The 27,844-nt window shown below is 44.9% G+C and overlaps 1 protein-coding gene across 2 annotated transcripts in view; it reads left to right on the forward strand.

Moving 5' to 3' along the window:
• Nucleotides 1-27,835, forward strand: part of TTYH3 (tweety family member 3) — a 75,705-nt gene extending 47,870 nt beyond the window's left edge. Inside the window, exons 6-15 of one of the 2 annotated variants that reach the window (XM_017813555.1) lie at nucleotides 1,602-1,674; nucleotides 2,020-2,095; nucleotides 8,864-8,919; nucleotides 10,187-10,279; nucleotides 10,391-10,483; nucleotides 11,235-11,371; nucleotides 13,342-13,518; nucleotides 14,453-14,528; nucleotides 16,632-16,733; nucleotides 22,104-27,835. In XM_017813555.1, coding sequence (XP_017669044.1) covers nucleotides 1,602-1,674; nucleotides 2,020-2,095; nucleotides 8,864-8,919; nucleotides 10,187-10,279; nucleotides 10,391-10,483; nucleotides 11,235-11,371; nucleotides 13,342-13,518; nucleotides 14,453-14,528; nucleotides 16,632-16,712 — 862 coding nt within the window. In that variant the 3' untranslated portion in view covers nucleotides 16,713-16,733; nucleotides 22,104-27,835. The remainder of the gene's footprint in view (nucleotides 1-1,601; nucleotides 1,675-2,019; nucleotides 2,096-8,863; nucleotides 8,920-10,186; nucleotides 10,280-10,390; nucleotides 10,484-11,234; nucleotides 11,372-13,341; nucleotides 13,519-14,452; nucleotides 14,529-16,631; nucleotides 16,734-22,103) is intronic. The other variant, XM_017813556.1, reaches the window with a different exon arrangement.
• The last annotated feature ends 9 nt before the right edge of the window (nucleotides 27,836-27,844 follow it).

A 27,844-nucleotide genomic window follows, 5' to 3' on the forward strand; every position in this document is an offset into this window, starting at 1 on the left:
TTTAGCCAAGCAATCAGTTACTGACCCAGTCATCTTCATTTAAAGTAAAACAACAAATGTGTCTTATTGATTAACATGCTCAGCTGGAGGCACCAAGCTGTGTTGTCCTTATGTCATAAAACCTCAGAACCTTGCTGATCCACGGCTGATAATTTTTGTGTCCATTTGGAAAAGGCATAATAAAGTCTTTAGTGTCTTATTTCAGAGTGCAGCGCAGATGTCAGTCTGGTGAAGCTCCCTTAGTTCTGCAAGATAAGCCACAGATCCATTCACAGAATAGGGATTACTTGGAATTAAAATAAGTTGGTAAACTGAGGGATAGATTTTTTTTTTTAATGGAGGCCCAAAAGTTTATTTTTAAGGCTCTAGTATTCAGTGAGAGAAATGTAGCAGAAAAAAGGTATGTCCCTTCCTCACAGAGATGCTTGCACTATGTTTGAATAAAGAATATCTTGGTTATGAACAGATTTTTGTATTGTTTAGGGTGTGGGTGGGAAGGAATCTACTTGTGTTTCAAAGCCTGAGGAGGAAAAAGCATCCCTAAGAGAGCAAGACAGTGTCCCTTTACTTTGAAGACAGAGACACATAAAATGAAACTGCTTATTAGTCTGCATCCCTGTTCCTGAGGGAGTTGAGGAGCACTGTTGCCTGAATATCTCTACCACTCATACTGACAGCAAGGGTGAAGAGCTAATGTGCTGGTTGGGGAAGTGCAAAAGTCTTTTCCACCAGTGTGTGCCAGCTGAATGTCACCAAGACCACTGCTCTGTCATCTCTCTGCCTTCTGTCTGCTTGATAGCAGATACTTCCCACCCTTTCTGTCAGTAATGAGGTCCAGCTGTCAGAACAAAACCTTAAATCTGTGCGAAGATGGACTCACATGGCAGTGGTAGGGACCTAAACTGTTGCTGTGAACTGTTTGCCTGCAGGTGACTGTCTTTCCTGGAGCTATGTGGGTTTCTTAGGTGCTGTTCAGGTGCATCAGCTTGGAACCAAAGTTAGGTGTCCTAGCAGGGGATGAATGTTTCCTCACACTGTCTGTAGCCATGTAGGGCTTACACCAAAAAACCTCATTTATTGTAGACACGGGAGAGATTTGTCCAATTTTGAATCAGTATGGGTTAGTGAGATTTTCTTTATATAGAATATATATATATATGTATATAAAAGAATATATAGAATGTATTCTTTATATAGAATATCTTTCTTTGATTATCTTTGGACCTGGAAAATAAAGTCCAGAAAGGGAACAGGGAAAGTGATGGGTCACCCACCTGCCAATCTGCCTCCCCTACAGCCACCCCAGTGTCTTTGTGCCTTTGGTTTCCCTGCTAGAAGTAGGGCAATACTTTGCTTCCACACTCTCCCCCTTTTCTCCTGCAGACTCAGGGCAGGCAATGTGGGAACCAACAGCTGGACATGAACCTCTCTGGTTGCTGCTGTCCAAGGCATTTAAAACAGGAATGTTTATCTGAAGATACAGTCAGTGGTTGATAATTTCTTGGGTTCGGTAACTGTTTTGGACTCCAAATAATACATCTTGTGAAAGGAACTGCTTGAAATCAGGTCTGCTACATCTGCCATCTGTCTGTCTCCCACAGGGTGTGCTTGCTTGGGGTGTTTGCCCTGATTGTCAGCTGGGGATCCCTGGGCCTGGAGCTGGCTGTCGCTGTGGTAAGTGGCTCTCATCCAAGTCCCATCCGCTCTTTGCCGCAGGTTTAGCAGACACGAGATTAATGTTGTGCTGTGCCAGTTTTATAGCATATCCTGTTCTAAGTAACTGTCCTAGCAATTTCCATCTGGGAAAGGTACAGAGCTGCTCCTTGGTGTGGTGTGGTAGCTTGTACTCCAGCACTGCTGTGCTTGTGTAAAGCAGTGCTGGTGGGGGTGGCGATGAGAGACCTCAACATCTGAAACACCCCTAGAATAGAAGGTTCTCTGATGCTAACCTGGCTCAACTGCTCTTTGATACTAGTGTGCTTTGATATTCCTTTTCCCTTTTGTCTTCCACGTATCCAGGGCTCCAGTGACTTCTGTATCAACCCTGATGCTTATATCTCCAAAGTGGTTGAAGAGAATGCAGTGCTCAGTCCTGGTAAGTGCTGGGACTGGCTTTGGGACAGGGTTCTGCAGCTCCAGCTGTCACACGGGAGCATGGCAGTGGCTGAGAATTTGAGGCTGTGTTTGAAACAGAGGAGCTGGCATACAATGGGAAAACAATACATGTGGAGCTCTGGAAATAGTGTTTTTTCCAAAGAGGCATTTATACCCTGGTCAGAAGTGTAGACATATGCCTCAGAAAAACCTTCAGAACTTTTCTTCTGCCTTGACCCTTAAATGGAAATAACTGATAAGATGGAATAACTGAAGTCTCTGGATTATTTTGCATTAAATGTAGCACTGTTGACTCTTGTTCTCCTTTCTAAGTGACAGAATTGTAGCAAGAGCAGTGTGCAGTTTGAGTTGTCATTTTTAAAACTTGCTCTAAGGTCTATATTCTTGAATCTAGAATGCTTATTTTTGTATCTGTTATCAACAAAAACATGTAAGCTTTTATCTTAATAGTGGCTATAAATAGTAGCTTCTCTAAAGCTAATTGAAAGAGTAAATGAATGGAAGCTGCCACAAAGAAGTATGAATTTCCCTTTCTGTTATAAGTGCAGTATTTTGACCACTTTGCTAATCCTGTTCCACTTAAGATAATATACCTGCAACACAGTGGCATCCAGCTGAAGCACTGATGGATTTGGGGTTTGTTTTTCCTAATTTAGACTGAAGTGGCTGGTGAGATTAGGGGTGCCTCTAATTTGAACCTCAGGAGGGCAAAAGTGGCACTCAGAACCACTGCTTAACAAAAAGGTGGCTTGGTGCCTGCCAGCAGAGATACTGTAAGTTCTAAAAAGAAAAGTATTTTTAGGACTCAGTTTGCTTCTTAGTTAAGAAAGTTGACTTTTTCCCCCCTATCTTCTCTCCCCTGATGGTTCCTTTATCTAGTTCTGTGTATGACAAAACACAAATAAGCAATGACACTGATTTGCAAAAGGAGCCACTTGGATTTTTCCTGGTTCTTATTTAGTGGAATCAGAGAATCTTTGCTGTGTGTGCAGAAGGTCGAGTGTATGGCTGTGTGTTTAGCCAAATGCTGTCTCTCTCTGTGCATCTGGTAGGAAATTAGGTATGTAGCTATGGCTGTGGATGCAGGGATTGGAAACAATAAGAAGCAGCTATGTCTGGAGGCAGAATGTAGAATAAAAGAGTATGTACAGATTGATATTGCCACCCTACATCTTATTTTTGGAATGCCTTATTTATTGATTTCCTGGGAAGGAGATGATAGAGCCAGGCAGCTCTCCTTGTAACAAAGAGATGTAGTGAGGGAAGAGAATGAGTGTTTAACACTGCACAAGATGAAAATCCTGTCTTGGCTGTGAAGGTGACAAGGATGTGACTTCAGGTGCCAAGCTGGTTTCCTGGTTGTTCAAGGAGGCAAATGGGTCAGTGAGGCCAAGGGGAAACATCTGATGCTGATGCCAGCTGTGGGCTGTGATAATTTGGTAACCCAGATCAGCTCTGGAGCGTGTTTGGTAACAGTCAGGTTGACCCTGGGAAACTGAAGAAAGGCCCCTCTGTGCTCCTTCTCCGTTTCAGTTGTCCTTGTCTGCTTGGCTCCTGCAGTTTTCGTTAATCAGTGTCGTTCATTTGGAGGCCGACGGGACTGACATTCCGCCCCTCCTCCCGCTTCCCCCGGCACGGACAGGGACAGGCAGCTCCCCCGGGTGAAATCAGGCTCTGCTCTGGCAGCACCGCCAGCTAGAACAGTTGTTAGGGCTCCATAAATAACAGTGAATGGGTCTGAGCAAAACGGTGAAGAGGAGGAAGAGCAGGTGTTGGCACAGGCTGGAGTTGGAAGGGTGGCCCCTCCGTGGGTGGCTGGTGTGTCAGCTCCCTGCTGTGAGGCAGCCGTTGAGCGTTCGTGTTTTTCCCTTTTTCCAGAAGGATATCAGTCTAACTCCCGAGCCTGCCATCACACCAGGCAGCTGGTTGGGCGATGATTGAATCCTCTGCCTTTCCCATGTGGGTTTTCACTGCTGTGTCATAGTTTATGATCAGGAAGCTGCAGAAATAGCTTTTGGTCTCCGCCGTTGGAACCCTCATGAGGAGGAAGGAAAATCACGACACGAGGAGTGCAGTGTGGCACTGCTCAGTGGCACTTTAATCCCAATAATGGCTCCTTAGAAAAATCTTTAAAAGTCTGGAAAAAGTGTCGGTGCCCCTGAATGTGCCTGGCTGTAAATTGTAGCAGCTGCTTTGTGGATCGGTTGAGCAGTGTATACAACCAGAGTGATGAGCTCGAGGAGACAGGGCAGGCAGCTGGGAGCCAGCATTGATGCTGTCCTCTTGGAGGAAGATGCCCTGTTTGAAGGCTCCTGGTTCCAGTGCATGGGCTCTTCATACTCTCTGGTTTGCTCTCTCTGCTTTTTGGATTATGTTCTCCAACATTAACACCAGTATAGACACGTGAGGCAGAAACACTTTGATTGCTCCAGCAAGTTTCACCACAGGGTACCCAACTGTGAATTTTTCAGTTCAGAAAAGAAGTGACTAAAAAGGGGAGCGTGAGTGGGTGGAGGGGCTCTGGTAGACCATGGAAGAAGAATCCATGGGGAGTTAACATATATGTAGGAATCACACTTGCCTTGGGAATCACTTCAGTCCCCTGAAGTTGGACTGAGAGTCTTGCCAAAGAGGTATCTGCTTTTGGTCAGTGCTGGGGTCTGTCATACTGGGCTAGGTGCTGCCATTTGATTTTAAGGATATAAGAACCAACAAGTAATCCTAAGAAGCTTGGTAGTGCTGGGTCAATTTTTCTCTTTAATCATTGTTTTTAGTTGGTGTTATTAAATACAATGTATTGTAAGATTCCCTATGCTCTGCCATTAACACTGGGACTGAGTCATCGATATTTGCAATGGGTTTTTTGTTGGTGATGGTTGTAGTTTTCACAGAAAAATAACTGTGTTGAATACTGAGCAACTAGTATGTTAATATTCTTGTTTATGCATTAATTGCTGTTTTCAAATCTAAATGGAATTAATGGAGCTGAGAATAATCTGATTAAGTGCATTATTATTGTCATGTTTTTAGCTAGAGAGGAGATGTTCTTGTTTTGCAGATAATAAAATGTGCTGCATTAAAAAAATGATGGGGGGGCAGAAGAAGGAGGCAAAGAACCTTAATGCAGGTTTTCTGGAGAAGGAAATACTTAAATAATTTTGCAGAAGAGGCTGATGTATGTGACTAACTCACCCTGTATTCATTAACTGAGATAAAGCCAATGGAGTTGAACAGTGGCTGTATAATCGGCTCCTGCTGCTTCTAAAAAGACTTGGTGCAGCCAAGATGTTTATTTTCAAAGCAGGAGGCCATCTTCTAGTCCCATTCTTTTTCATTGATATAATGCTATTATCAGATGACTTATTGCATAAAATTAAATAAAAAGGCACAATCTGTCTAAACAACAGGAAGAGCTTTCTCCAGATTCTCCCACCAGAAATCTGCATGGTGAACAGCCACTCACTTCGTCTGAGGGAGCTGTAAACCTCAGGGGGGGAGAATGGAGCCTTTTACCTCTGGTCCAGCCAAGCTGGCCAGGTTGGATTCTCAGATATAAGCAGGGAGTGTTCTGGTCATGGCCAGCCTCCTGACTGGCCTCTCACTTAGAAGCCCAGAGCTGAATGAACCAGAGGATTGACACCACCACCACCACCTCAGTTTCCTCACTAGAAGTAAGATCAGGACAAAACCTTGTGTGAGGCATGTGGTGTCTGCACACTTACCTGAGCTCAGAGAACACTGCAGAAAAGAGTTTGCCACAGAAGCACTCTCGAGGATCCTGCTGAGCTGATGGTGGCATTGGGAAGCTGTTTTCTTGTCTGGTTTTGTTGGACTCCTGATTAGCAGAAGGCTCTGAGTGGAGGGCAAGTAGGGTGGCTACAAGCTCTCTGCTTTCACCAGTACAAGAGTAGGATATATGAGAGAAATGTAAATGTTATGCAGATACTTCCCTTTGCTGTCAGGCTGGTGCCTTAGGGAAACAAAACTCCTTGGGGAGAACATGTTACCTGGGCAAGAAACTCCAGCCAAAAGAGTCGCCTTCCTTTGACATCACCGGTGATATTCTTCAGCTTTCTCTGATTGAACCCAAAGGGACAGCCTCCTCTGGGTGTCTATGTAAAATGCAAACTGCTTGGAGAATGCTCAAGTAGAAATGAAGAAGGGCTGTGAAAAGCTGTTCTAGGTGTGGGGATTTTTTTTTTTTTTGAGCTAGCATTTTTTTTCTGATTGCTTTCTACAGACCCTCTCACTGCCTTTTGGCGGGTGCTTAATGCCATTTTTGCATTTTGGCTGGGCTTTGAAGTGAGTAGTAAGTCTCCAGGGTTGCAGAACCAGTAAGTAGTTCTAGCAGCTGAAGCTGTCTTTAGTAGGCAGCTCTACTTTCCTTTCTAGGAAAAACAGACTTTGCAAAAATAAAGCATTTTAGGTAGTTCCCTTCCTTGCCTTCTGCTCCCACATTGCCTTTGTACCAAGAGTGGGTCAGGAGGATTGTTGCTGGCAACAGCAGGCATGGGCAGCTGCAGATGTGACCCTGCCTAACCCTTCTGCTATAAACTAGATCACCTAAAGGCCAGCTTCAAAAATCAAATCAACCTTCAGGAATTTTCCTTGAGAGGAAAATGCATCAGGAAGATAATTATAGAAAGAAATTGCCTGGAGCTGTTTTAGCAAAGTGCAAGTGATGGGTTAGTGTAGCCGTTTTCAGGTCAGAAATGTGAGATTTGGTGATGTACAGGATAGCCTCCACCAGGCTTAAAACCCGTGAAAGTGCCTCCTGCTCTTTCCCTGGTGTCGTGGAGGCAGGGGACACTGTCCTTAATTTCCAGGCTTTGCAGCACAAGAGCACTTTAAGGCAGCTTCCCTGCCTATTGTCGCCTGAGCTTTAAAGCACCACAGCTTGTAGCACACTGGGTTCAGTGCAGAGGAAAGCTGCTCCTGATGGCATTGTCATTTTGGGAAGCATGTTTTATGTATGGAGTGTCACACTTGTCAGCAGCAAAGCCAGTGCTACCACAGTGAATCCTTGTTGATCCTGCCTTCCAGGGTGAAGCAAGGCAAGCACTTATTTCACTGTACTGCTTTTTGCTTCACTTGTAACCAGCAATCTTTATCCTGGGCTTACAAGCTGCAAACTATGATATCAGGAACTCTCATCTCTAATCTGCCCACCAGGGATGATCCAGAAGGCCCTCAAGAAATATTTCTAGGGCTCTGCATTAGCAGTATGTCATGCAACTTACTGCACTTACAAAGGTGATGTAAACTTGATACCACTGTGGGAGCCCAAGAGAAACTATTAATGTTTTGTTGGTTTAAACTAAATTGGTGACAAGATCACAGCTCCTTTGGGTCACCATGTGTGATGCTGTGGGTTGCTGTTGCTATGCTTTTCTCTCGGTGCAGGTGTGTTTTAATCCATTTTCCCATAGCCATTGAATGAGATTTATGAGCTGGGGAGGAGCAGCACTTTCCTTGGCTCAGCAGTGGCAGACAGTCTCTTCTGTGGTCAGCCCAAAGTGAGGCACAGAGCAGCTCTTACTGCCCTCCTATCTGCCCAGAATTTGCTAATTGCTGTTTAGAGGCTTGGCTGGGGCAATGTAAGTCATCCCAGAGAAGGAGTCGGTGGGAGGGAGATGGAGCAGCTGGCAGAAGCTGCCCCAGAGTAGGCTAATGAATTATAAATAACAGCTGTCAGGTTGCATTGCCAGCGTGCAGGAGCTGACAGTCTGTGTTGTACCACTTGGTCTCCAGCGTGTTGGTTTGCCGAAAGGTGCATTCAATATTTATGGGAAGCACAGCAGAGTCAGGATACAGTCAGGTCTGCTTCCTTCACGGCTCCCCTCACTTCTGGCTGTGCCTTTTGCTGATTTCTGAGCTGGGACTCATCACAATAGCTTTGCAGCCTGGAGTATGTGTTACTGGAAGTCACAGACAGAAGATTAAAAAGAATGGAGGAAAAGATGCCGGTGGAGAGGGAATGCAGAGGGTATGTGTGTTTTGGGGCTTTTGTAGTCCTTACCGAGCTAAAGCTCACCCTTGATTTTGCTGAGCTGGCACACCCATATTCATCTGAAGAGGAACTGCAAATGTTTGAGAAATAATCTAAAGGTATTTGGATGATCAAGTTTTTCAGAGCTCCCTCCCTTGGTAGTATTATTGAGAGTGGCAGGGGAAAGCCTGATATTTGTAATTTGTGTGTGCTGGCAGTTGATGTAGTTATATAGAGGGCTCATGAGGGCGCCAGGCTGGTTTCACACACATCTGAATGAAGAGGAACACAACACTGTCTTCAAGCCTGGAAATAAATGATGCTGCTGGAAGAGCACAGTATCAGTTCTATCTGGAAATTTATGAGTATGTCTCCACTGTACCGTAGTTGAATTTATCCTAGACCGATGTCTTGTCTTAAGTTTATACAGTGGATAGTGCTGACTTCTGAATAAAAATTTTTATGTTTATCTAAGTTTTTAAGTGGAGCAGCCCCACTGCCTTTCACTGGCTTAAAAAACAAAACAAACAGAAAGGAAACAAATCTTTCTTTTGTCCCCAAAGGCAGTTTACATCCCTTTCTCTAGTGCCATCTATGCACTGTAGTCCTACATGGAGAGAGGGAACTGATTCCATTTATATTGCATTTTCATTTTGTGCATTGCTTTCAGAACTGAACACCTCCCTCGTGGCAGTTGTAAAATACTGCAAAGCTGGGATGATGTCTCTGGCCTGACTTTCTTCTCTTGTGTCTTAATAGATATTCTGCGCTATTACATGACCTGTAGTGCTGGATACCCCAACCCTTTCCAGCAGGTGAGTGTAAGCACCCTAACTCCCTTCACCCCTGGGTCTTGTCATCCTGCAGGGTATAGGTGAAGTGCTTTTGATGCCAGCATGCAGCAAGTTGCAGATTGTTGGCTTTAAGGAGCACTCAAACTGTTGGTAAAGCTTTGGTAGCTCCTTCCCAGCTGTGCAGGAGGTGGCACTGTGATTTAGTGAGGAGATTTTTCCAACTTCATCACTATCTGCACAGCTTCAGGTCCAGGATGCCCCCTCAGAAGGGCCTGTGTGTGATGTGGTGAGGACTATGGCTTTTGTTGTGGAACCTCTGTTTACATGGTGCTTGTCTAAGAGCACCAACGTGGAGACAGAGCACCCACAATTAATGCCAGGGTGGGAAACTGCTGCTTCCTGCTTTGAATCTCTTCTTGAAAGTTCTTTCGGGTTAAACAGTGGCAACACTCCACTCCCCAAATGCAGCCACTTCTGTGGGTTGAATGAGTGGTTTTCACATATGCCTCTTACAAACCTTTCAACATCCAAAGGATTTTTCCTGAAGTATAAATGTGAGTCATTATTCTTTTGTGTGGGGGCTGAAGAACAGCACCTGGGCCCATCCCAAACTTGGTTGTATGTATCAGAGGCCAGATGAGCCCACACCACCCACCATTTGGCAGGCCCCAGCTACTTCACCATTTATATTTAGGATTTTTTTTGTCTTCCTCTGTTTTAAAGGGTGGGTTAGGAACACTCCAGGCTGTGGTATGATGCACTGTCGTTATCTGTTGCATTTCTGGTTGCTCCATGTACTCTCTGACATGCTATTGCATGTGGAATTCTCATGGATACTTTAATGGGATGTGAAAGCTGCACCCTAATACAAACAACTTCTGGTGTTAACATTAAGTCTTTGTCATCCACCTAATTTAGTAAAAAAATCCAGCTGTATTCTGTGGTGAGAACTCAAGTGCTTTATGTCTTTTCTTTCTCCTTCCCCTCTGTCCTAGAGCCAGCCCCAGCTGTGTGTATAGTTTGTGTATGTGTTTTGTTCTTTGTTTGTTTTTTTTTCCCCTTTTGTTTTTGTTCTTCCCTTCCCCTCTTCTTTCTATCTGTACTTCTTCCAGTTTGGTAAAACTCAAGCTTAACCCTTTCACAGCTGAACCCTTGTCATTTGAGACAACTTTGACTTGTACCATTCATGCTTCAATATTTGGGAAATAGGATTTCAGTCTTTTTCCAGGGGATCTTTCGGTGCATGTGGCCTGAACTGCTGAAAGATTGCATGTTTTGTGTTGAGCAGAAGCTGTCAGGAAGTCACAAGGCTCTGGTAGAAATGCAGGATGATGTTATGGAACTCATGAGGTCAGCGACCAGAGAGCACCCCACCTCCAAGGTAACTCTCCTCAAGTTTGCTCTTCCTGGCTTCCCTCAACCTCGTACAGAACCCAAGACCAGCTCCTGCTAAGCCATTCCCTTGCAGTAATCAATATTTTGTTCCTTACAGGAGTATCTTACTCGGATCCAGGAGGTTTTGAATTCAACAGAGATCAACTTGCAGCAGCTGACAGCTTTAGTGGACTGTCGGAGTCTGCATTTGGTGAGTACTCAATAACTGGGCTTGAGCTGAGAAAGAATAAAGGGGGTGTATAGCCTGTAACCTACGGATTATTTCAGAGTTTCAAATCTCTAGTGTGTCAGAACAGTTTACAACAGCTTTTTACTGATTGATTCCAGCAGAAATGGGAATGGGAATTTGGATCAAGTTAGCTTTCTGCTTAAAGATCAATATAGGAAAGTAGATAATGTGGCTTTATACATCTACAAATTGGAGCCATAAGGTTTTAGGGGCCTTTTTTTTTTGTCTATAGCACATAACTTGTTGTCTTTCCCATGGAGTGCAGTGCCTTGGAGCTGCAGGATAGCATGGCCTAGCTGTTGTTCCAGCTGTGTCTCTAAAGGCAGATACACAGATAGCCCATGCTTGTGTTCTTGGGCATGGGACACAGTGAGGGAGCTGAAAGGCCTAATGAAAAATATGATGTCTTCAGCTGGGTGGATAAGTTTGCCTTGGCTTTTTTTTTTTTCCCCCTCCCTTAAAGTCTTATTGTATGGGGTTGAAAATATTTCCACATCTAAATCCAAGCTGGGTTTTGTGAGGGGAAATAAAGGTTAGATCAGTTATGAAAAATACTTAAGGTCCCTGAAATTAAAATGGAAATATACTCTGGAAAAGGGTCTGCAATCTCTATAAGTTGTTTCAGAGAATGTAGTCTGGAGAAGGGCTTTTGAGTTAGAACTCAATGTTAACTGTGTAATGATCAGGAAACTCTGCTCCTTTCTCTCTGCAGGATTATGTCCAGGCTTTGACGGGCTTCTGCTATGATGGAGTGGAAGGCCTCATCTACCTGGTTCTCTTCTCCTTTGTCACAGCCCTCATGTTCAGTTCCATTGTCTGCAGTGTCCCACACACTTGGCAGAATAAGAGGTATAGAGAGGGTTTAGATCCTGTAGCATTGTAAAGCTCTTTCCCAGTGAAGACTGGCTGTTGGATTTGTGCCCGTGAGCATATGGAGCTCGTTCCCATATGATCCCAGGAGTGTGAGGGATGAGGATTTATAAGCACAGGTCTAACAGAAAAAAAAATTGTTGCCTTTTGCTCTGACTGTGGTTAATACTAACATCTGAACCTTATTGCACTGGAATATTCTGTGTGCAGAGTATTCAGTCCACCGTAGGACTATGAGTCAAGTCAGAGATGAATGATTATAGCTGTAATATAGAGGTAATGCTTGAGCTATTGCCATCTCTGTAAAATTCCTATTCTCTTGCATTGCTTTGAGGCATTTGTTCTAGTATGGGGAGGAGAACTGAAATAAGAAGCAGTTTACACTTGCCTTTTTAACTTTGCTCAAGCTGGGGCGACTTTGCATAGATAATGGAAACCAACTGTTGTTGGCAATGGTATGGGCAGGTGAGACGCTTGCAAATTGGAACTAGTATTAATGATGGTAACCAGGTTGATCTATAAGTCTTTAGCAAACCTTTGCTTCACTGACTGGCTGCTGCCCCACGTGCAGCTGTTAAAAGAGCTCTGAGTTTTCTGTTCTCGCAGAAGAGCAGCAGACTGCAGCAAATTCTCTTCTGTGGTCCTGAAACGTGATTTTCGTGCTCTAAGCCCAGGCTCAAGGTTCAAAGTAAAATGGAATGTCCTGAACAATAGCAGGAAGTCAGAGCCAGCCAAGCCTGCAGTGCCCACAGAGAAGTGGCCTTGGGAAGTGCGTCAGAGTAGCACTTGAGAAAATGGCTGGTTTCCTCACCTCTTCCACATGCAGCTGCTGCAGAGACCTTACCAAGAAGAGCATGGCAGTCTGCCTGTTTGAAGGAGAAAGGTTTACCCAGTGGCATCTCTTGTGCTGCCTTCCCTGTGGGCTGCTGCCTGCCCTGCCAACCCCAGCAGGCTCAGGCTGCTGCTGTGAATTGAAGGGTTCCCTCTTGCGTTCCCCGGAGCACCATTTCTCCCTCTGCCTCCCTCTGGGAGGTGGAGAATGTCATGCTTTATTGCCTCTAAGAGACTGTACGGGCTGCAATTCCCCGATCTTCACTGCCACCATGTGGTACAGAAGCTGCAGGCGATGTGTGGGATGTTCTAGTGATGCCCATGCTGTAGAACCTTTTACTGGCTTTGACAAGCATGGATAAAATATATTTCAAACCTTGGTGCTTCACCCCATAATTAGGGAGATAAGTTAGCAGTGTGTATTGTATAGGACGGGCAAGAGAATACCATGGGAGAGAAGGAAGGAACCAGCTGGCAAACAGTTCTGCTCTGTATTGAAGTTGATTTAAAATCCTGGCATTTTTGAAAGGATAAAGCCCTTAGACACAAATTTTGCAACTTAATTCTATAAAGACTTCTGTGGTTTTGCTAGAAGCTGAAGCAGACCTTTTTTAACCAGAATGGGAGTTCAGAGAAGTCTACAGAGACTTATCCTTACAAGTTCTTTGGACATGTCTACAAGAAATGGAAGGACAGAGACTGCAGTTTTCAAGGGTGCTTTCTGTGGGGTGTATGGCACTACATCCCCACTGCCTCTCTTTCTTATTGTTCGTTGAGGTTTTTTTTTAGTGCTGTACGTTTTGGGATGTGTGTCCATCCCTTGGTTGTGCCACTGGGCAGTTGCAGAACTGTGCTCTCTGCCAAGCCCTGACAGAAGACTGTAGGGAGGCTGTAGGGGATCACACAGTGTACAGGTCCAGATGGGATCTGTGGGAGGTCTGAGTCACTGTGGTGTAGGCTGTGTTTGACACTGCCACCCTGAGGCATCCCAAATGGGTGTGAATGTGGAGGTGTGGAAGATGGTTGGGAGGTTCCTAGGATTACCATGGTTTCCTGCAAACCCCACATGTGGGGGGTAACTGTAGGGTTCTAGGAGGAACTTTTTCTCCTTCTTGCAGAGGCTCAGATGATGATGGGGAAGAAGAATCAGCTGCTCAAGGGAGTAGACAGACACACGATAATCTGTACAGAGTGCACATGCCCAGCCTCTATAGCTGTGGGAGTAGTTATGGCAGTGAGACCAGCATTCCAGCAGCAGCACACACAGTCAGCAATGCTCCCGTCACAGAGTACATGTGAGTATCCCAAAAACAAGCTTGTCCACATTACTTCATCCTGATTTCTGTTGTCACAAGTGCTGCAAGGTTGGAACTTCTGAACGAGCAGTAGAAAGCGATGAAGGATTTTGTCCAAAGTGTCAAATGGCAAAATGACATGTTTTCTGATGATTGGCATCCACTGGGAGAAGGGAATGGCTTGACAGTGCTGCAGTAGAAAGAGATTTATTAGACAGCATGCTCCAAAATGTGAACAGCTTTGTCCTCCAGGATTTAGAAATCTGTCTAGAGAAAAGAAGTAGGAAAGTATTGTCTGGGCTCCTTATTACACAATGAATCTGATCACCAGAAGACTTAATTCTTCAGACAGAGTAGTCTTGCCAGAAGATTTTAAGCCTCCCAGGAGGCTGAGAGCCAAGACAAAACCTGTGGGCTATGTCTTCCTACAGTATTTGCAGTCAGCTCTGGCAGCTGTTGCAGTTTGGAGCTACCTAGTCCAGGTGGGATCTTCAGAGGTTTCTCCAGAGGTGCCTAACCCTGATCACACTTGGACTACCATCAGGACCCATCTTTTTTTGGGGCTGCCACATCATTTTGTACATCCCCTGAGACTTTGTCCTCGTTTTATCTCCATTTCTGCAGCTTGGCAGGTCTGATGCTGCAGGGAGGCAGATTTTCACACAGACCTATTTTTAAATCAGTTGACATGATTCAGTGTGGGCCCTTCTGAGTAAGAATGTAAAAATAGTGCTCTCTCTGAGGAAAATTATAGTTTTGTGCCCTTGTCTGAAAAAGGGGGACCCACCTGGCCTGCAGGAGAAGCTTTGTGGGAGACTGACCTGATACAGGAGTTCTGGGGGGGCGGATGCTCTGTCCCATGTCACCATCAGAGACCTTCCCCAGAGAAGCATGGCACATGCTCCCTGTTACCATGTGTGTCTTCCTTTCCTAGGAGCCAGAATGCAAATTTCCAGAACCCCCGTTGCGAGAATACCCCGCTCATTGGCCGGGAGTCCCCACCTCCCTCAGTAAGTCTTTCTTTACTGCTCCTCTCTGCTTCAGCAACTTTGGGGAACACACGTTTGCCACTCCTGTGTACTCCCAAGGGAGCTGATTGTGCAGCCAAACACAGGATCTGGCCCATAAATGGCAGCAACTTGACTAGACAAGCCAGGTCTCACCTGCCATGGAGAAAGAAACCCTGCTATGCTACTTTGGACATTGCACATAAAAAGAATAAAAATCAATTAACACTGGTAATCCTATGGGCCCAGTCCTGCCACCACTGAAGTGCATGAGTATCTTGATGGGTGACTTCAGCAGGATGGTTCACTTGCATGCAGTGTACTTGCTATCTGTGGCATTGGTTCCTCAAGTTTAAAAAGAAACTTGTTAAAACTGTAAATTCAGAGTTATTGCTGAACCTCTCTCCTTAATCTGCCCTAAAGAGATGGTAGGATGAAACCTGTATTCTTTTTTTCTTTTTTTGGTTGAGATTTTTTTTTTTAAATCTTTCTTTCACAACTGTTTTTACTTTCTTTAAAATCTATTTTTGTATTTAATTTCCTATGGAGGAAAAAAAGGAAACTTTCATGGAAGGTTTTGGTATTTGGAGTGGCCTGATAGCCATTTCTGTATGCTGGATAAAACATGGACTTGCCTTCATGTCTGTGTAAGAACTAGACGAATCTCGTCCTTCGCTGGATCCTGTAAGCCTTACTTACAGGAGAATTTTGAGAACATGCCACAGCAGTGTTCACAAACTTGGTGGTGTGATTACAGAGGATGAGTGGTAGCATGTCTAATGATCAACCAGTCTTCAGGTATAGGTAAAAAAAAATACACTCTGTGGTGCATGGCTCAAATTCGTGGGAAGGGGAGGAAGAGGAGGCTGGAGGAGTAGGAACTGGTGGAAAAGAGGACATCACATTCGTGGTTTCACTTCAAGAGGACCAGTTCATCTTGCTGTAGAGAAAGCGGAAATGTGGAGAGTTGATCCTTGTCTCTGTCCTTGGCCAAACCTCTTTCACCCTTCACAAAGAGGTTTCCTGACCCCTGGTACTCCGACCGCGAGCTCTGGTGGCATCATCATCAGCTCTCAGCAACAAGATGGTCCTCAGGAGAAGAGCTCATGTGCTGCACCAGTGCAGTGTGGCACACGCTGTACCACTGGCATTTCCTGTGGCAGAAGGGCACTGTCCCCCTGGTACTGCCAAGGCTTATGTTCCTTCAATATCCTGCTTCCCCTTGCCCTACAGCTCTTCTGCTTCAGAGAAAGCACACTCCTTTCCACAGGGGCTGTAGTGAGGCAAGAAGTTCCTTGGTTCTTCAGTAGCTATTTGTGTTAATAACCTGAGGGGGGATCTGAGTCCTGGTGCCTTAAGCTGGTTTCTGGGAGGAGATAAAAATATGTTTTTTCAGAGTAACTTGACTTGGCAGCCATCGGTGTGGGCTATAGGGTAGCACAGGAGCTGGGGAGGAGAGTGCAGCACTGCACCTATAGACAAAGGAGCTTCTCCCTAGACAAGACAGGGAGCAGACTATAGGATAAATGTGTTTTTTGGAGGGTTGTAGTAGACAGCGGAGAGAAATAAAATACTGTCTGCTCTCATGTTGGCAGGCAACGGGAAAAAGCTTTTCTGGGATTTTTGTGTTCACAGCTCTCCATAGCAGGTGGCTGAGACTGTACTGAGGCAGAAGAAATTGTAACTTTTCATAGCAAATTGTCTGTGGGAGGAGAGAGTTGAAAAGGGAATACCAATGCACATGTCCCTGCGTCTTTTTGGGAGGGAGGAGAGGGGGATAACTGTCCAAGTAGGTTATGTCCAGTGGGTGGACAGAGCTGACCTATTCCATTTAGCTTTCTGTGAACAGATGGTGAAAACTAAGATGTGATGATCCTGCTGCATTGTTTGTCCGTTACTTTTCCTGGCTTTTTGTTTGTTTGTTTGTGTTTTTTCCTTCTCTCATTCCTTCTGTTTTCTCCTTCTTGCCACAGGGATATTCCCTTAGGGTTGTAGAGCCCACCTTGTCGCTGACACACACCACAGCGTTTCACTTGCTTGCACTGTGTTTTTCATGCACGTTGAGGCTGCACTCTCTTTTTCTCTCTCTTTCTTGCGTCATCACAGTTGTATTTGGCTGCCATGGACAGTAGCAGCCATATGAGCTGGCAGCTTAAGCCCTCGGACAGTGCACGGACATACTGGTAACAGCGCCCGCAAATGGAACAGGTACTGGAAAAAAAGGTCCTTCTTGCTCAACCCCTTCTCCACTCCCAACCACTCCCTTCATCCCTGCACTGTTTATCCCAGGCCAGTGCCTTTTATTTCTTCACATTCCTTCCCTCTGCACCTCCCACCCCATTCCCTCCTGCCAAGGGTTAAAATTAAAATCCGTTTTGGCTCTGGTGCAGACTCAAGGAGCAGTATCAACCTTCTAGAGGCTTCTGGGGCACATTGTGAAGGTTACAGGCACCTATGCCTTGGAAAAGCCACCTCACAGCAGCTTCAACTCAAAGTCCACACTTGAGAACAGCTTGAACTGAGTGCTGCTCAAATGCAGAAATAACCTTGCACTTCAAATGTAGTATAGGAGTTCTTCTATCACAAGAAGCCATTTTCTACAAGTAAAGAGAACCAATCTAGCAGCTTTTCAGTCGGGACTGGTTGTCTTAATTCAGCTTTTGGCTTCCCTTGAGCCCTACTGCTGTTCTGCTTGTCTTGACTGGCCATAACAGCATGTGCCCAAAACCACCGATACTGACCCGCCACAAGCTTTTAGCTCATTCATAGGATTTTTAATTAGTTGAAAGATCCTGGCTGGTATTGGTGGCCTGTCCTGAAGAGTTACTTCATTGCCTGTCAGATCTGTGCGCAGCTTCTCCTTTTATCCTTGCACTGAAAGTCAGAATGCAGCAAGTTTAAAAAAAAACTTCCCTAAAGGACCAGACATAATCACTAAGATCTGTTTCATTCTGTTTCAAAACCTTTTGCTGTTTTGTTTGTTCTGTGTGTGTCCAAATCATCCCATCCATGTCCTGCAGGCTCTGTGAGCAGGGCCCTCCTAGAACCATTTCACTGTCTGAACTCCTCATGGGCTGTAGTTGCTGATGTTCTCCAAGATAGCCGGTGTTTCTTCCCTCACAGGGGTCCATGGCAAAGCCACAAAGAGTAGGTGGTCTGCATTTTGTGGTTTTGTAGCTTGGTTAAATATAAGGTATAATTAGGGCTACCAGACGACTCACCTGGTGTGAAGGACAGTGCTCCTTCAGGGGAACTCCAGTAAAGGGAAGGTGTTGGTTCCAGCTGGAACAGGGAGAGCCCATTGCCTTTGGCTCATGCGATCAGTGACTATCTTGCATTGTTTTCCCAGAAATACATGTGCATAAAGCTGCTGTCCCTTCTTCTCTGCTGTTCTTGTTGGGACTTTTGTCAGCCTTGCATTGGATTCCTTTCTGTCATGTTGGTGCTTGGTCTGCATCCTTGCTGCCTCTTGCTGTCTGCCTGCCTGCCTTGTGACCTACTGGGAAGGGGCTCTCCGGATCGGGTGTCTTGATGTCCTCTGCATGAACGCAACCAACCTCGTCTGGAAGCATGGTGCTATCACCCCTGGCAGGGTCACAGCTTTCTTCAGTCTTAAGTCTTGCTAAGACTGCTCTTGGGCCTCAGCTTATGGTGGGTTTTCCGCTCTTTGGTTCCTGCAGGTGGTATTGTAGCGATGTTAACTGGATCTATTCCATGAAATAAAATACTGCTTGGGGTGGAGGTGGGGAAATTCTAATGCCCTCATTCTGGACTTGAAATCTCTGGGCTGAAACATGACCTGATCCTAGTCTGCACTGTCTTGTGTTTATCTATGCTCCCACCCGAGCTTAATGTGGCTGTCTGCAGGGCTATGCATTCTTTCCAAGGCTTTAAAAACAAACAAAACAAACAGAAGCTCTGTTCTTTTGACTTGAAAAACTTAAGTCCCTTTGAATTCAGAACCCACTGGCTGGAATTAGCTGTTTCCCTGCATCTTGTACCTCCCATGCATAATAAGACCAACCCCTGTGTGTTTACTGTGCTCTAGCTATTTGAGATCAACCGTTCAGAACTTGAATCCAGAAGCTTTGGTCTTTATTGGATTACCTGAATAGCTCTGGCAGGAAATCAAAGCCAGGGTAGCTCGAGAGAGGTACGCGTGGGTTTTTAACCACAAATAGTAAATAGTTTGTACTCACAGTCATGGTTTCATATGGTAAGTGATCTTTCAGCATAGCTTAGTTAGCTGTGAAGTACTTATGGAGTTCACAGTTCACAGAAGTCAGTGGAATTTATGGCCTCTAAAATGAACTGACTATTCCCTTAATTATTTTTTTTTTCTGCCACCAATGATTCCTTTGTACCCAGGCTATATGTGTTAAGCACTCAACTAGTATGTGCTGGCAAACCATACCTGTGAAAGTTTATACCCTCAACAAGGCTGAATGTGAAGGAGAGACTTTAATTTTCTTTGGAGAAATACAAAAATAAGCTTGTGTGCAATCAACTGTGTTTGTCCTAGCTGGCTGGTAAGTGACTGAGGTGTGCTGTTGAATAGCACCAGCGACCACCAGAAATGGTAACAAGGAGTCTTTCAGGTACTTTTTAGGGAAGCTGACAGTGAGGGGAAGGTATGGGTTGAAACTTGTCCTCAGTGCTGTTTTTGAAAGGGTGAATGAGGGTGTATAGGCACATGGGTACTTCCAGTGAGTGCTGGAAGAATGACTGCGTTTTAAATGTTCTTTAACCTTCTATGAAAGCTCCTCTTTAAAGGAAACTAAATGCAACTGTGTACCTTATAGCTGTGTACCTCAGAGTGGAGTCCAAGACCTCCTCAGTCTGAATTGTGCTCAGGCGTTTTGGCTTCAGAATTATTTTTTAAAGGAGCTAAAGACTTAGTGGGTTTTTTTTAAAGGAACTGAAGACTTAATCATTTTAACTTGGGGTAATATAGTTTGGTTACATATCCAAAGACTGGCAAATGTCTGCTGATACATCTTCATCTGCTGGCCTGTCCAGATGTTGGGATCTGTGTGTTCCAGAGCATTTTTCCTGAAGGACTTGGAGGAAGGACTGCTGTCAATAGCATGTGGAGCAAAGCAGATGGAGGCAAATGCTGTGACTGAAGATCCAGTGCACGCTGATAGAGCTGTGCTGGTTGGGAGGTGCACAGTGAAGTGCTGGCTCTCTACCTCCACGTTTCAATCATACTTATCATGGTCATTAAAAATACACTTAACAGAAAGAGTAACTGGTTTAAACTAATGGGAAAAGATACAAAGGTGCAAAAATCCTGAGTTAAGGAGAGAACATCAGCCCTAACTCTGACTACTCAGTCTTGATTTATTCCTTCTGGTGGATTTGCAGGTAGGTTTGAATGTAAAATGCTCTCTGCTTGATTGTCCAGATCTCATGTTCCTGATTACTTTTTTTTTAGTGACACTTTAACAACTGTGGGGTCTTTTCTTAGTGGAGGAAGGAGAGAATTCTTTTCAGCTTCTCCCTCTGTGATAGGTGTACTTTGTACATCCCTGAAATGTGATTCATCAAGTGGCCCTTCTTGATTTTAATGCTCTAAAGGAAGCTGGTGTTGCATGTTGTGTGCTGAACCTACATGACTTGACCAGAAGCATGCACAATAACCTTCCATGATCTGAGATTTATTTTTTTTCTAAACACTTCTTACAAATCCCTAGCACCTGGAAAAGTTCTCTGCTCATACTCATCTCCTGTCACATGTCACCATACAGAATGCAAATGGAAAATGAGAAATCAAACACATTTTCCCTTCTAAGACTCTTCTTAGCATGATGTCTGGCTGGTAATTTCAGCATTGCACTACCTAAAATGTGCCCTACTTACTCTGTGAGAAAGTTCTTTGACTTCTAAGCCTATCTGAGCCTGTTGGGTTAGTCTCATATGTTTTAATAATGCCCTAAACTTTATTTCTAAAACAGTAATCGCATTTAATAAACTGTATAGAATATAGTCCTTAAAGTGACTCAGCTTGGTATTTTCTATCTTTTGCCCTCTCACTGACAAAAAATACATCTTAGAAAGAACAGATGTACCCTTTGTCTTCTAAATATAGGTGCTGTTTCTGGGCCAGAGTTTTATATTAAGATCCATGTTCTGCAGAAAGTTTTTCAATTATGGGAGACACTAAAAGCTGAGTGTGCAAATAAGCCACAGGTGTCTTCATCTTATGCCGATGGGATCATCTCTGCCAAAAGAGCAGTTTCTCTCTTCTATTATGCAGAGGTTCAGCCCGGGTCAGTCTTTGAAGGAAAACCGATAAAATACTGTTAATTCTCTGAAAACCCCTATGGACAGCTGAGCTTTTGAGAACCTAAAGATGCCTCATAATGTTCTTTCCCAGTGGGCAAGATAAATCATACCTCCTGGTGTGGAACTGCCTTTCAGTTGTCTCTTTGCCAGCTTAACTGGCTATTTTATGTGGTTCAGTTTAAAAGGTGATAAAAAGTCAGTATGCTGAAGAGCACTCTTGGGAAGCAAGCTGTGGATATTATAGAATTATTCAAGCTCCAGCAGGTATAAAAAGAGGAATGAAATGTCTGTCCTCATTGCTTGGTTGTTCATATCATGGTAGCACAACCCCAGAAGCAGTAATGTGGTCACAGTGAAGACGTTGAACACATTGCATAAAGAGGCAAAGTCTTTTGTTCTTACTGCTGGATATTATTTACATGATTTTCAGCTTATTATTCAAAGCTGAATGACATATGTTACCTCAGTAGCTTCTGGGAACTGCTTCAGATTACCTTGCTTAGAATAAAAAAGAAAATAAGAACACCACCACCAACCCCAAATCGAAACAACTTCTCATCTTTCTGACCTGCTCTTCTCACCCCTGCGCTGGAGTCTTGTCTGCTGCTGCACAGTGCACAGGTTGGATCCCAAGCCACAGTGGGCTGTTACCCACCTGATAACTTAGCTAATATCATCCTGTTTGATGGCAGCCTGTTTGCAGCCAGGCAGGGGCTGTTCTTTCTTGGCCAGAAATGTAGAGATTTGTTCTTCCACACTTTCCTTTCAAGCTGCCCATCTGTGGCATGAGCAGTCTTCTGATGCCCTCATTGCCATAAAATGCAATGTGAAAATGCAGTGAGCACCCATTTTCTTTTCAACCTCCTTTTCTGGCACGGTTGAAAGCAGTAACAAGACTAAGAGAGGATAAAGGTGTGAGGTGGGTTTTTGCATCTGCATCATTTCCATTTCCCTCTCTTCCCCTGAGTGACCTATGTCATATTTTGACTTAGTGACTATTGGATTTCCTTCTCTGTAGAGAGCTTGGATAAATCATTAGCCCATCTGTACTGACCTGGCCAGCACCATCCTCACAGCAGACTGACAGGATGTTACTCAGAGGGGACTATACAGTGACTTGTGAAACTTTCCTTGTAAGACTGAGCCAGCAGCTCCTTGGTACACTTGCTGTGAATACAGACCATTTTATGCTGTGAGGTGATAGAAATCTGTGGTTCTGTCTTTACATTAGTCATTCTGACTTACTTTTCTGTTTGTTTATTTTGTTTTTTCTGTCTTGTCTTCCTCCAGTACACCTCCAGCATGAGAGCCAAATACCTCGCCACCAACCAACCTCGTCCAGATGCTGGCAGTGTGCATTAAAATGAAAAAGCAAAAGCAAAAAAAAAAAACAAAACAAAACCCACATGTGCAGTCAGACTAAACAATGTGCCAACTGCTGTGCCCCTGTGCTGTCCTCGTAGAACAATCCTGCTGTTCTGCCCAAAATCCAGTGCAGCTCCTTCTGTTTCTCCAGTCCAGACCACCCCTCCAACCTGGTACCTGCCCACTGGAGTTGAAAGCTCCTTTTGAAATTAAACCTTCACCTTGTTGTACCTGATGTGAAAGAGGAAATATGTGCAGGCAAGCAACTGAGAGCACCCAGGCAGGAAACTGGGTCCACCAGCCCGCGGGCCAGCTGACTAGAGCAGCCTGTCAGAAAAAGTTGGTGAATACCTTCTGCCCCCTTTTTTCCCCCCTTCTGTTCCCAGAGGGACTCGGTGAAAGATGGTGGTAGATCTTCTTCACTTCTGCAGTGGGATCAACAGTCTGTCAAAGCCTGAAGACGCAGAGACTCGGTGCCTGGGACCAGTGTACAACAAGGGAATGCTGAGTCAGTGGGACTCAGCATCCCACAGCATCTCACTGGGAGTCCTCTGGTCCACTGCCCTGTGGGAGGGAGGAGGGTAACTCCTGCCTCATGGTGTCACTGCATATCCACTGGAATTTGCTCTTTCAGAGCAAACCATTTCACTACCCTGGTTAACTTTTTTTTTTTTTTAAGTCCATTAAGAAAATGCCTTTGTCTTTGCCACTCTGTCTATCATGTGAATTCTTGAGGAGGAGCAGGGGGCCCAGCACCAGTCAGCTACCCTGTCCATTGCTCTGAACCTGATCTCTCTGCTCCATCAGGGAAGCTCAGGTACTTGCAGATGGCATTCTGGGTGCTGCCTTTACGAGGCTGACACACAGATCAAACAGGAGCCAGCCACTCGGTGCCAAATTTTTCCAGGGAGAGACTCATAAGACTTTATGGGGGACATTTTTGCACTAAAGAGTTTTGACTCTCTGATGCTAAATCTTATGGGACAGTCAGCTTGGAAAAGCAAGAGAAACTGGAAGCACCAACGGATTTATAGCAAATGGAAGCTCTCCCCGCAGGAGTGACCTGTGAACTCTGCTGGACTTTTTTTCCTTTTTTATAAATCATAATTTACAGCACAGGGTTGCTGAACTGGCATTGAAGGAGGTTTTTGGAGCCTCAATCCTAACAAACTCACAAGATCATCGGTGTATCTTCTGTGTTTTAGATCAGAAACCCGGTTGATGTCTGGAGAACATTGTGACTGTCAGAACAGGTTTATATTTTATTCTGTTTTATTTTGTTTAGTTTTTCAAGGCACATTGCTAACCACTATCTGACCATACTAATGCACATGTAAGGCATTTTCTAGACACGAGGCAGAACAAGGCTTGCAAAGGGGCAGCTGGGTGCCTGCAGAGGGCAACATCCTTCATTGGTGCTGTACTTCCCACTGAAGAGCAGTGCTCCAAAGGGCACTGACAGCTTCCTGCTGGAAGAGGAGACTGCCTCTTGGGAGGTACTGTCGAGTACTGCCCTTTCAGTAGGGTAACTATGATGTTCCTTTTTGTCTTTTTACCTCTTAGAAGGGGCATCTTAGCGTAGCTGCTGGGCATTATATTAAATAACTGGCAGAGGAAATAAAATGGGAAACATCTCTCAAACTGGAGTTGAGCCATTGGCAGAGGCAGTTAGTTTTCACCTCAGTGATGTTCAGACTGGGTGTCTGTTTACCCCATGTTTGCTGGTCGGGGCACAGAATCTACCAATCTGCCTTTACTCAAGTCAGTTGCCTTCTTGCGGTGAGGTAGGAATTGCTCCTAGCAGGCAGCTCACTAGGCTGATGGTATCTGCTGTGAGATGGTACCAGCTCTGTGGCAGAGCAAGCTTTGAGACTCTTCTTAAGATAGAAACCACTAATTAACTGCAAAAGGGGTAGGCCAGCTGTTACCATGCAAAGGAGTGAGGGAGACAGGGAGGAGGCACCACCATGCAGACAGGAAGAGAAGGTTTTGGAGAAAAGTTCACACTTCACCATAAATCTCTGGAAGCAGGATTTTCTTGCTCAGGACCAAGTATGCCCTTTCAGACATGTTGGATGGGCTTCACACTGAAACATACCTCTGTTTTATCAAATAACAAGGGCAGGGAAATGTAGTCACAGGTGGTATGGAGGGACACTGGCTCATGAGCACCAGGTTTTCCACCCTGTCTTAGAGCCTACCAGGAGACCCAGGTGTGCATGTGTGGTTTGGTGAGCTTGCAGCCCCAACCACCCAACTGCTATCTAGAGGGAACCCAACCTTTCCTTCACTTTGAAAAAAGAAGTAAGAGCCATATAATCCTTATTAAAACTGAGTTGTTCTGCCATCATCCTCCTTGCAAGGATGTGCTCCGATTGCTACTCGCACTATCAATTTTAGGGGAGCTGCCCTGAAATCTGTGGCCTGGTCCTACTCATTTGAAGGCAAGTGTTTTGAAGGCTGGAGGGTGTGGGGAACCCTGTGAAAACAAGTGCTTCTGTATACTGACTTCTCTGTATACAGAGTGCACCCTGAACCTGTGTGTGACTGCACTTGGGGTTGGGTCTGAATTGTCACAGTGGCACTGCCTGTGCCAGGCGGTAACGGGGAGCGAGCCGATGCCTTTTTGTTTGCAGAACGGAGCAGCCACCTTGACCTGCTTCCTTCCAAGGTTTGGCACAGCCACTTGCAACACCCAGAACAGCTTCTGGCGGTGTTTGGGGCTTGCAGCAAGGCACAGCTGTGGAGACATGTGCTCTGTGACTTCAACATATAACTGGAAAGAATGTTGCGGAGATGACGTTTTGCTCTTTGGAGGCCAGCACAACGGGACTGCGGTGTGAGCTGCGTACCTGTGTCCAGCCAGCACTTCCTTTACTTGACATGGATATTGCACTTTTGTAAAGCATCCTGGAACTCTGCTGCCCTGCTGCATGCTGTGCAGAACGCTGGATAGGAAACACAGACAAATGCGTTTCTTTTGGTTTATTATTATTGTTATTACTACTACTTTTTGTTTGTTTGTTTTCCTTTTTTTATTTTACTGGAACCTTGAGCAACAGCGTGGCATTTTTTGCAGGCTGGTCTGAAAGGATCTGCTGAAGAACAGATGGCCTTTGCCTATTCTTATGGCTGCGACATAATCAGTCTCATCCATATGGTCACATTCTGTCTGAGGAGTGGACTTTGAAAAGCCAAGATCTCCCAGACTCTGTGCCTCCCTCTCGGGTGAACAGCAGGTGCTATCTGGCGAAGACTCATCTGTTCTGGATGGCATTCATGGTTGAGGGAGTCCAGACTCTTCAAGCTGCAGGAGGTAAAGCTGTGGAGACTTCTCTCTCTTCCATCGTGTCTCTCTGTTTTTAATGTGACAAAATGCCAAGGCCATATCACTTGGTGTATCCCAGCTGACCTTATCGGACATTTCTCACGTGACTGGTTGCTAGCAAAAGGGTCCAGAAGTCAGGGGAGCTGAGATTGGCCTCTGGACACCTCTCTGACTGCAGAACAGAAGGCAGCTTGTCCGGTGGAGGGTGACTGCATCGGTGAAGACACTTCATGTTACTTTTTCAGAAGCACAAATGTGGTCATTGGCTTGTCTGGTTGGCTTGGTTTATTTCCACCGCATCATCATGTGTGAATGACACTTTCTTTTGGAACTGAGAACTCTTCCAAGCACACAAACATCTCCACAATGTGAAATGTAAATAGCATGTTGGACTCTTGTGTCCAGTGTTCAAGACTGCATTGTAATTGTAAAGGAAATCAAATCAAGACTTGGCTGTGAATTTCTTGTGCTGTCTTGGGAATTATAACTGTAGTGTTTGTATCCTGTATGTATTATTAAATTGAGTTCATTTTGTGTGCTGATAAAAGGGTTCAAGCTAAGATTTTTAGCGTGCATCCATGTATCCAAATGTGAAGGATGGAGTGCTCCCTTCCCCTCCTGTCCTTTTAAGTTTCTCCATTTGATAGGTGTTGATTTTCCGTGTACAGTCATCTCAGCCAAGATGCAAGGGATGTTCATTTGAGTGCTTTGAGGGGGACACAGTGCATGGGGTTTCAAGAGATCCTGAGTTAGGATTTCCATAGCAGTTCCCTGAAACTACATGAAAAGTTTGGCCTTTCTGAGAGTGGAACCCTTTCTCAGGGAGCTGCTCAGCCATTGCTCTGGAGAGCTTTTGGTGCTGCAGGGTGGCAGCAGGCAGGAGTGGGTGGGTGCCCGTCAGAGCAAGGTACAGGTACCTGCGTGAATAAACCCAGGCTTTGCTTCTGGTCCCACCTTCTCTTCCTTCCAGCAGCAGCTGAAATACCATGCTGAGCCCTTTGAAGAAGAGAGAAGTGTTTTGGCTTGTTGATCCTCACCACCCCACCTGACTCAGGAGGAGATGAGGTGGATGGGTTTTCCTTTAGCTCGGGAGAGGAGCTGTCTTTGAAGTACTTCCTACCTGGGAACCAAGGAGAAGCCGGGGTCTTCCCCAGCTCAACAAGTGTGTTAGTGTAACTCAGTGAACATCTCTGGGTGGGAGGGGAAAAGCCCTCCAGGGAGATACCAAGGAGTAGATCTAATGCCTTGAGAAAGAGGCCTGACAAGACCCAATCTGTACCTCCTTTCATCACAGCCTACTCTCATTTTCCAGAAATTATTTCTGTGTATGCTATGGATGGCTTCCCCAGTCATTCCAGGAGGCCCAGCAGAAGCGTGGGATGCTTTGGTAGCAGTTCCTAGATGGCTAACAAGTGATTTGTGCTTTCAGGGGGGTGTGGGATCTCCTGCCAAGCCATGATGGTGAGCATGTTGCCCAGCTGGGAGAGAAGGGATGGGTTACTGGTGGCCTGGAGCTCCCGGGTGCTCCCCCAGCCCCTGTGGCTGCATGAACAAAGTGGAACATAAATTGACGTACAACCAGAAAGTTCAAAATACTCCTTTCCTGATGAGGATAACTGTAGCATGAAGCTCTTAGGTGCTCTGCATATTTGATACCACATTGCTCCTCACTATGCAATTCCCAGCTCCTTCCTTCCTGTTCCTCCTCTAATCTCACACCAAGACTTCTCCAGTGGCCTCTGCCCAGGAGGCTGCTGAAGTCCCAGGAAAGCTTCACTCCTTTTGTTGTGCTCTGCATCGGGTCCAGCCGCCCAGCCGTCACGTCGTGTGCCTCAGGTCCCTTGGTAACGGGAGGCTCCACGAGTTTTATTCATGTCATTCAGAGGGAAGTTTATTTTCTTGGACACTGTGCACAGAAACCTAATGGTGAACATGTACCTGGCCTTTTTGTAACTTCTCTGGGTTTTTTGGTTTTTTTTCTTTTTTTTTTTTTCTCTTCTTAACCATAATGGTTGTATATCATACCACTTTATATACATATATAATATATAAATATATATAATTTTTTTTTTTAAAACTTTGGACCTGCTAGTTTCTTTCAAGTGTTCCTGCACTTACCCAAAATGTTTTTAAATTGTGAGGATTAAAGAGGATTGAGCCCATTTTTGTATCTTTACTTTTAATTCTGTAGTTCTATTGATTGTAACGTAGCTATTTTTTACTGTAACTTTTTGGTTTGCAAATACTAAACAAAAAAACCTAAATGTAATTTCTGTGGTTTCTATTCAGCTTGGGTTTCATGTTTTAAAAATAAACGATTTAAAACCACTGTTCCTAG

The sequence above is a fragment of the Lepidothrix coronata genome, unplaced genomic scaffold, assembly GCF_001604755.1.
Source record: "Lepidothrix coronata isolate B3197 unplaced genomic scaffold, Lepidothrix_coronata-1.0 Scaffold41, whole genome shotgun sequence".
NCBI lineage: Eukaryota > Metazoa > Chordata > Aves > Passeriformes > Pipridae > Lepidothrix > Lepidothrix coronata.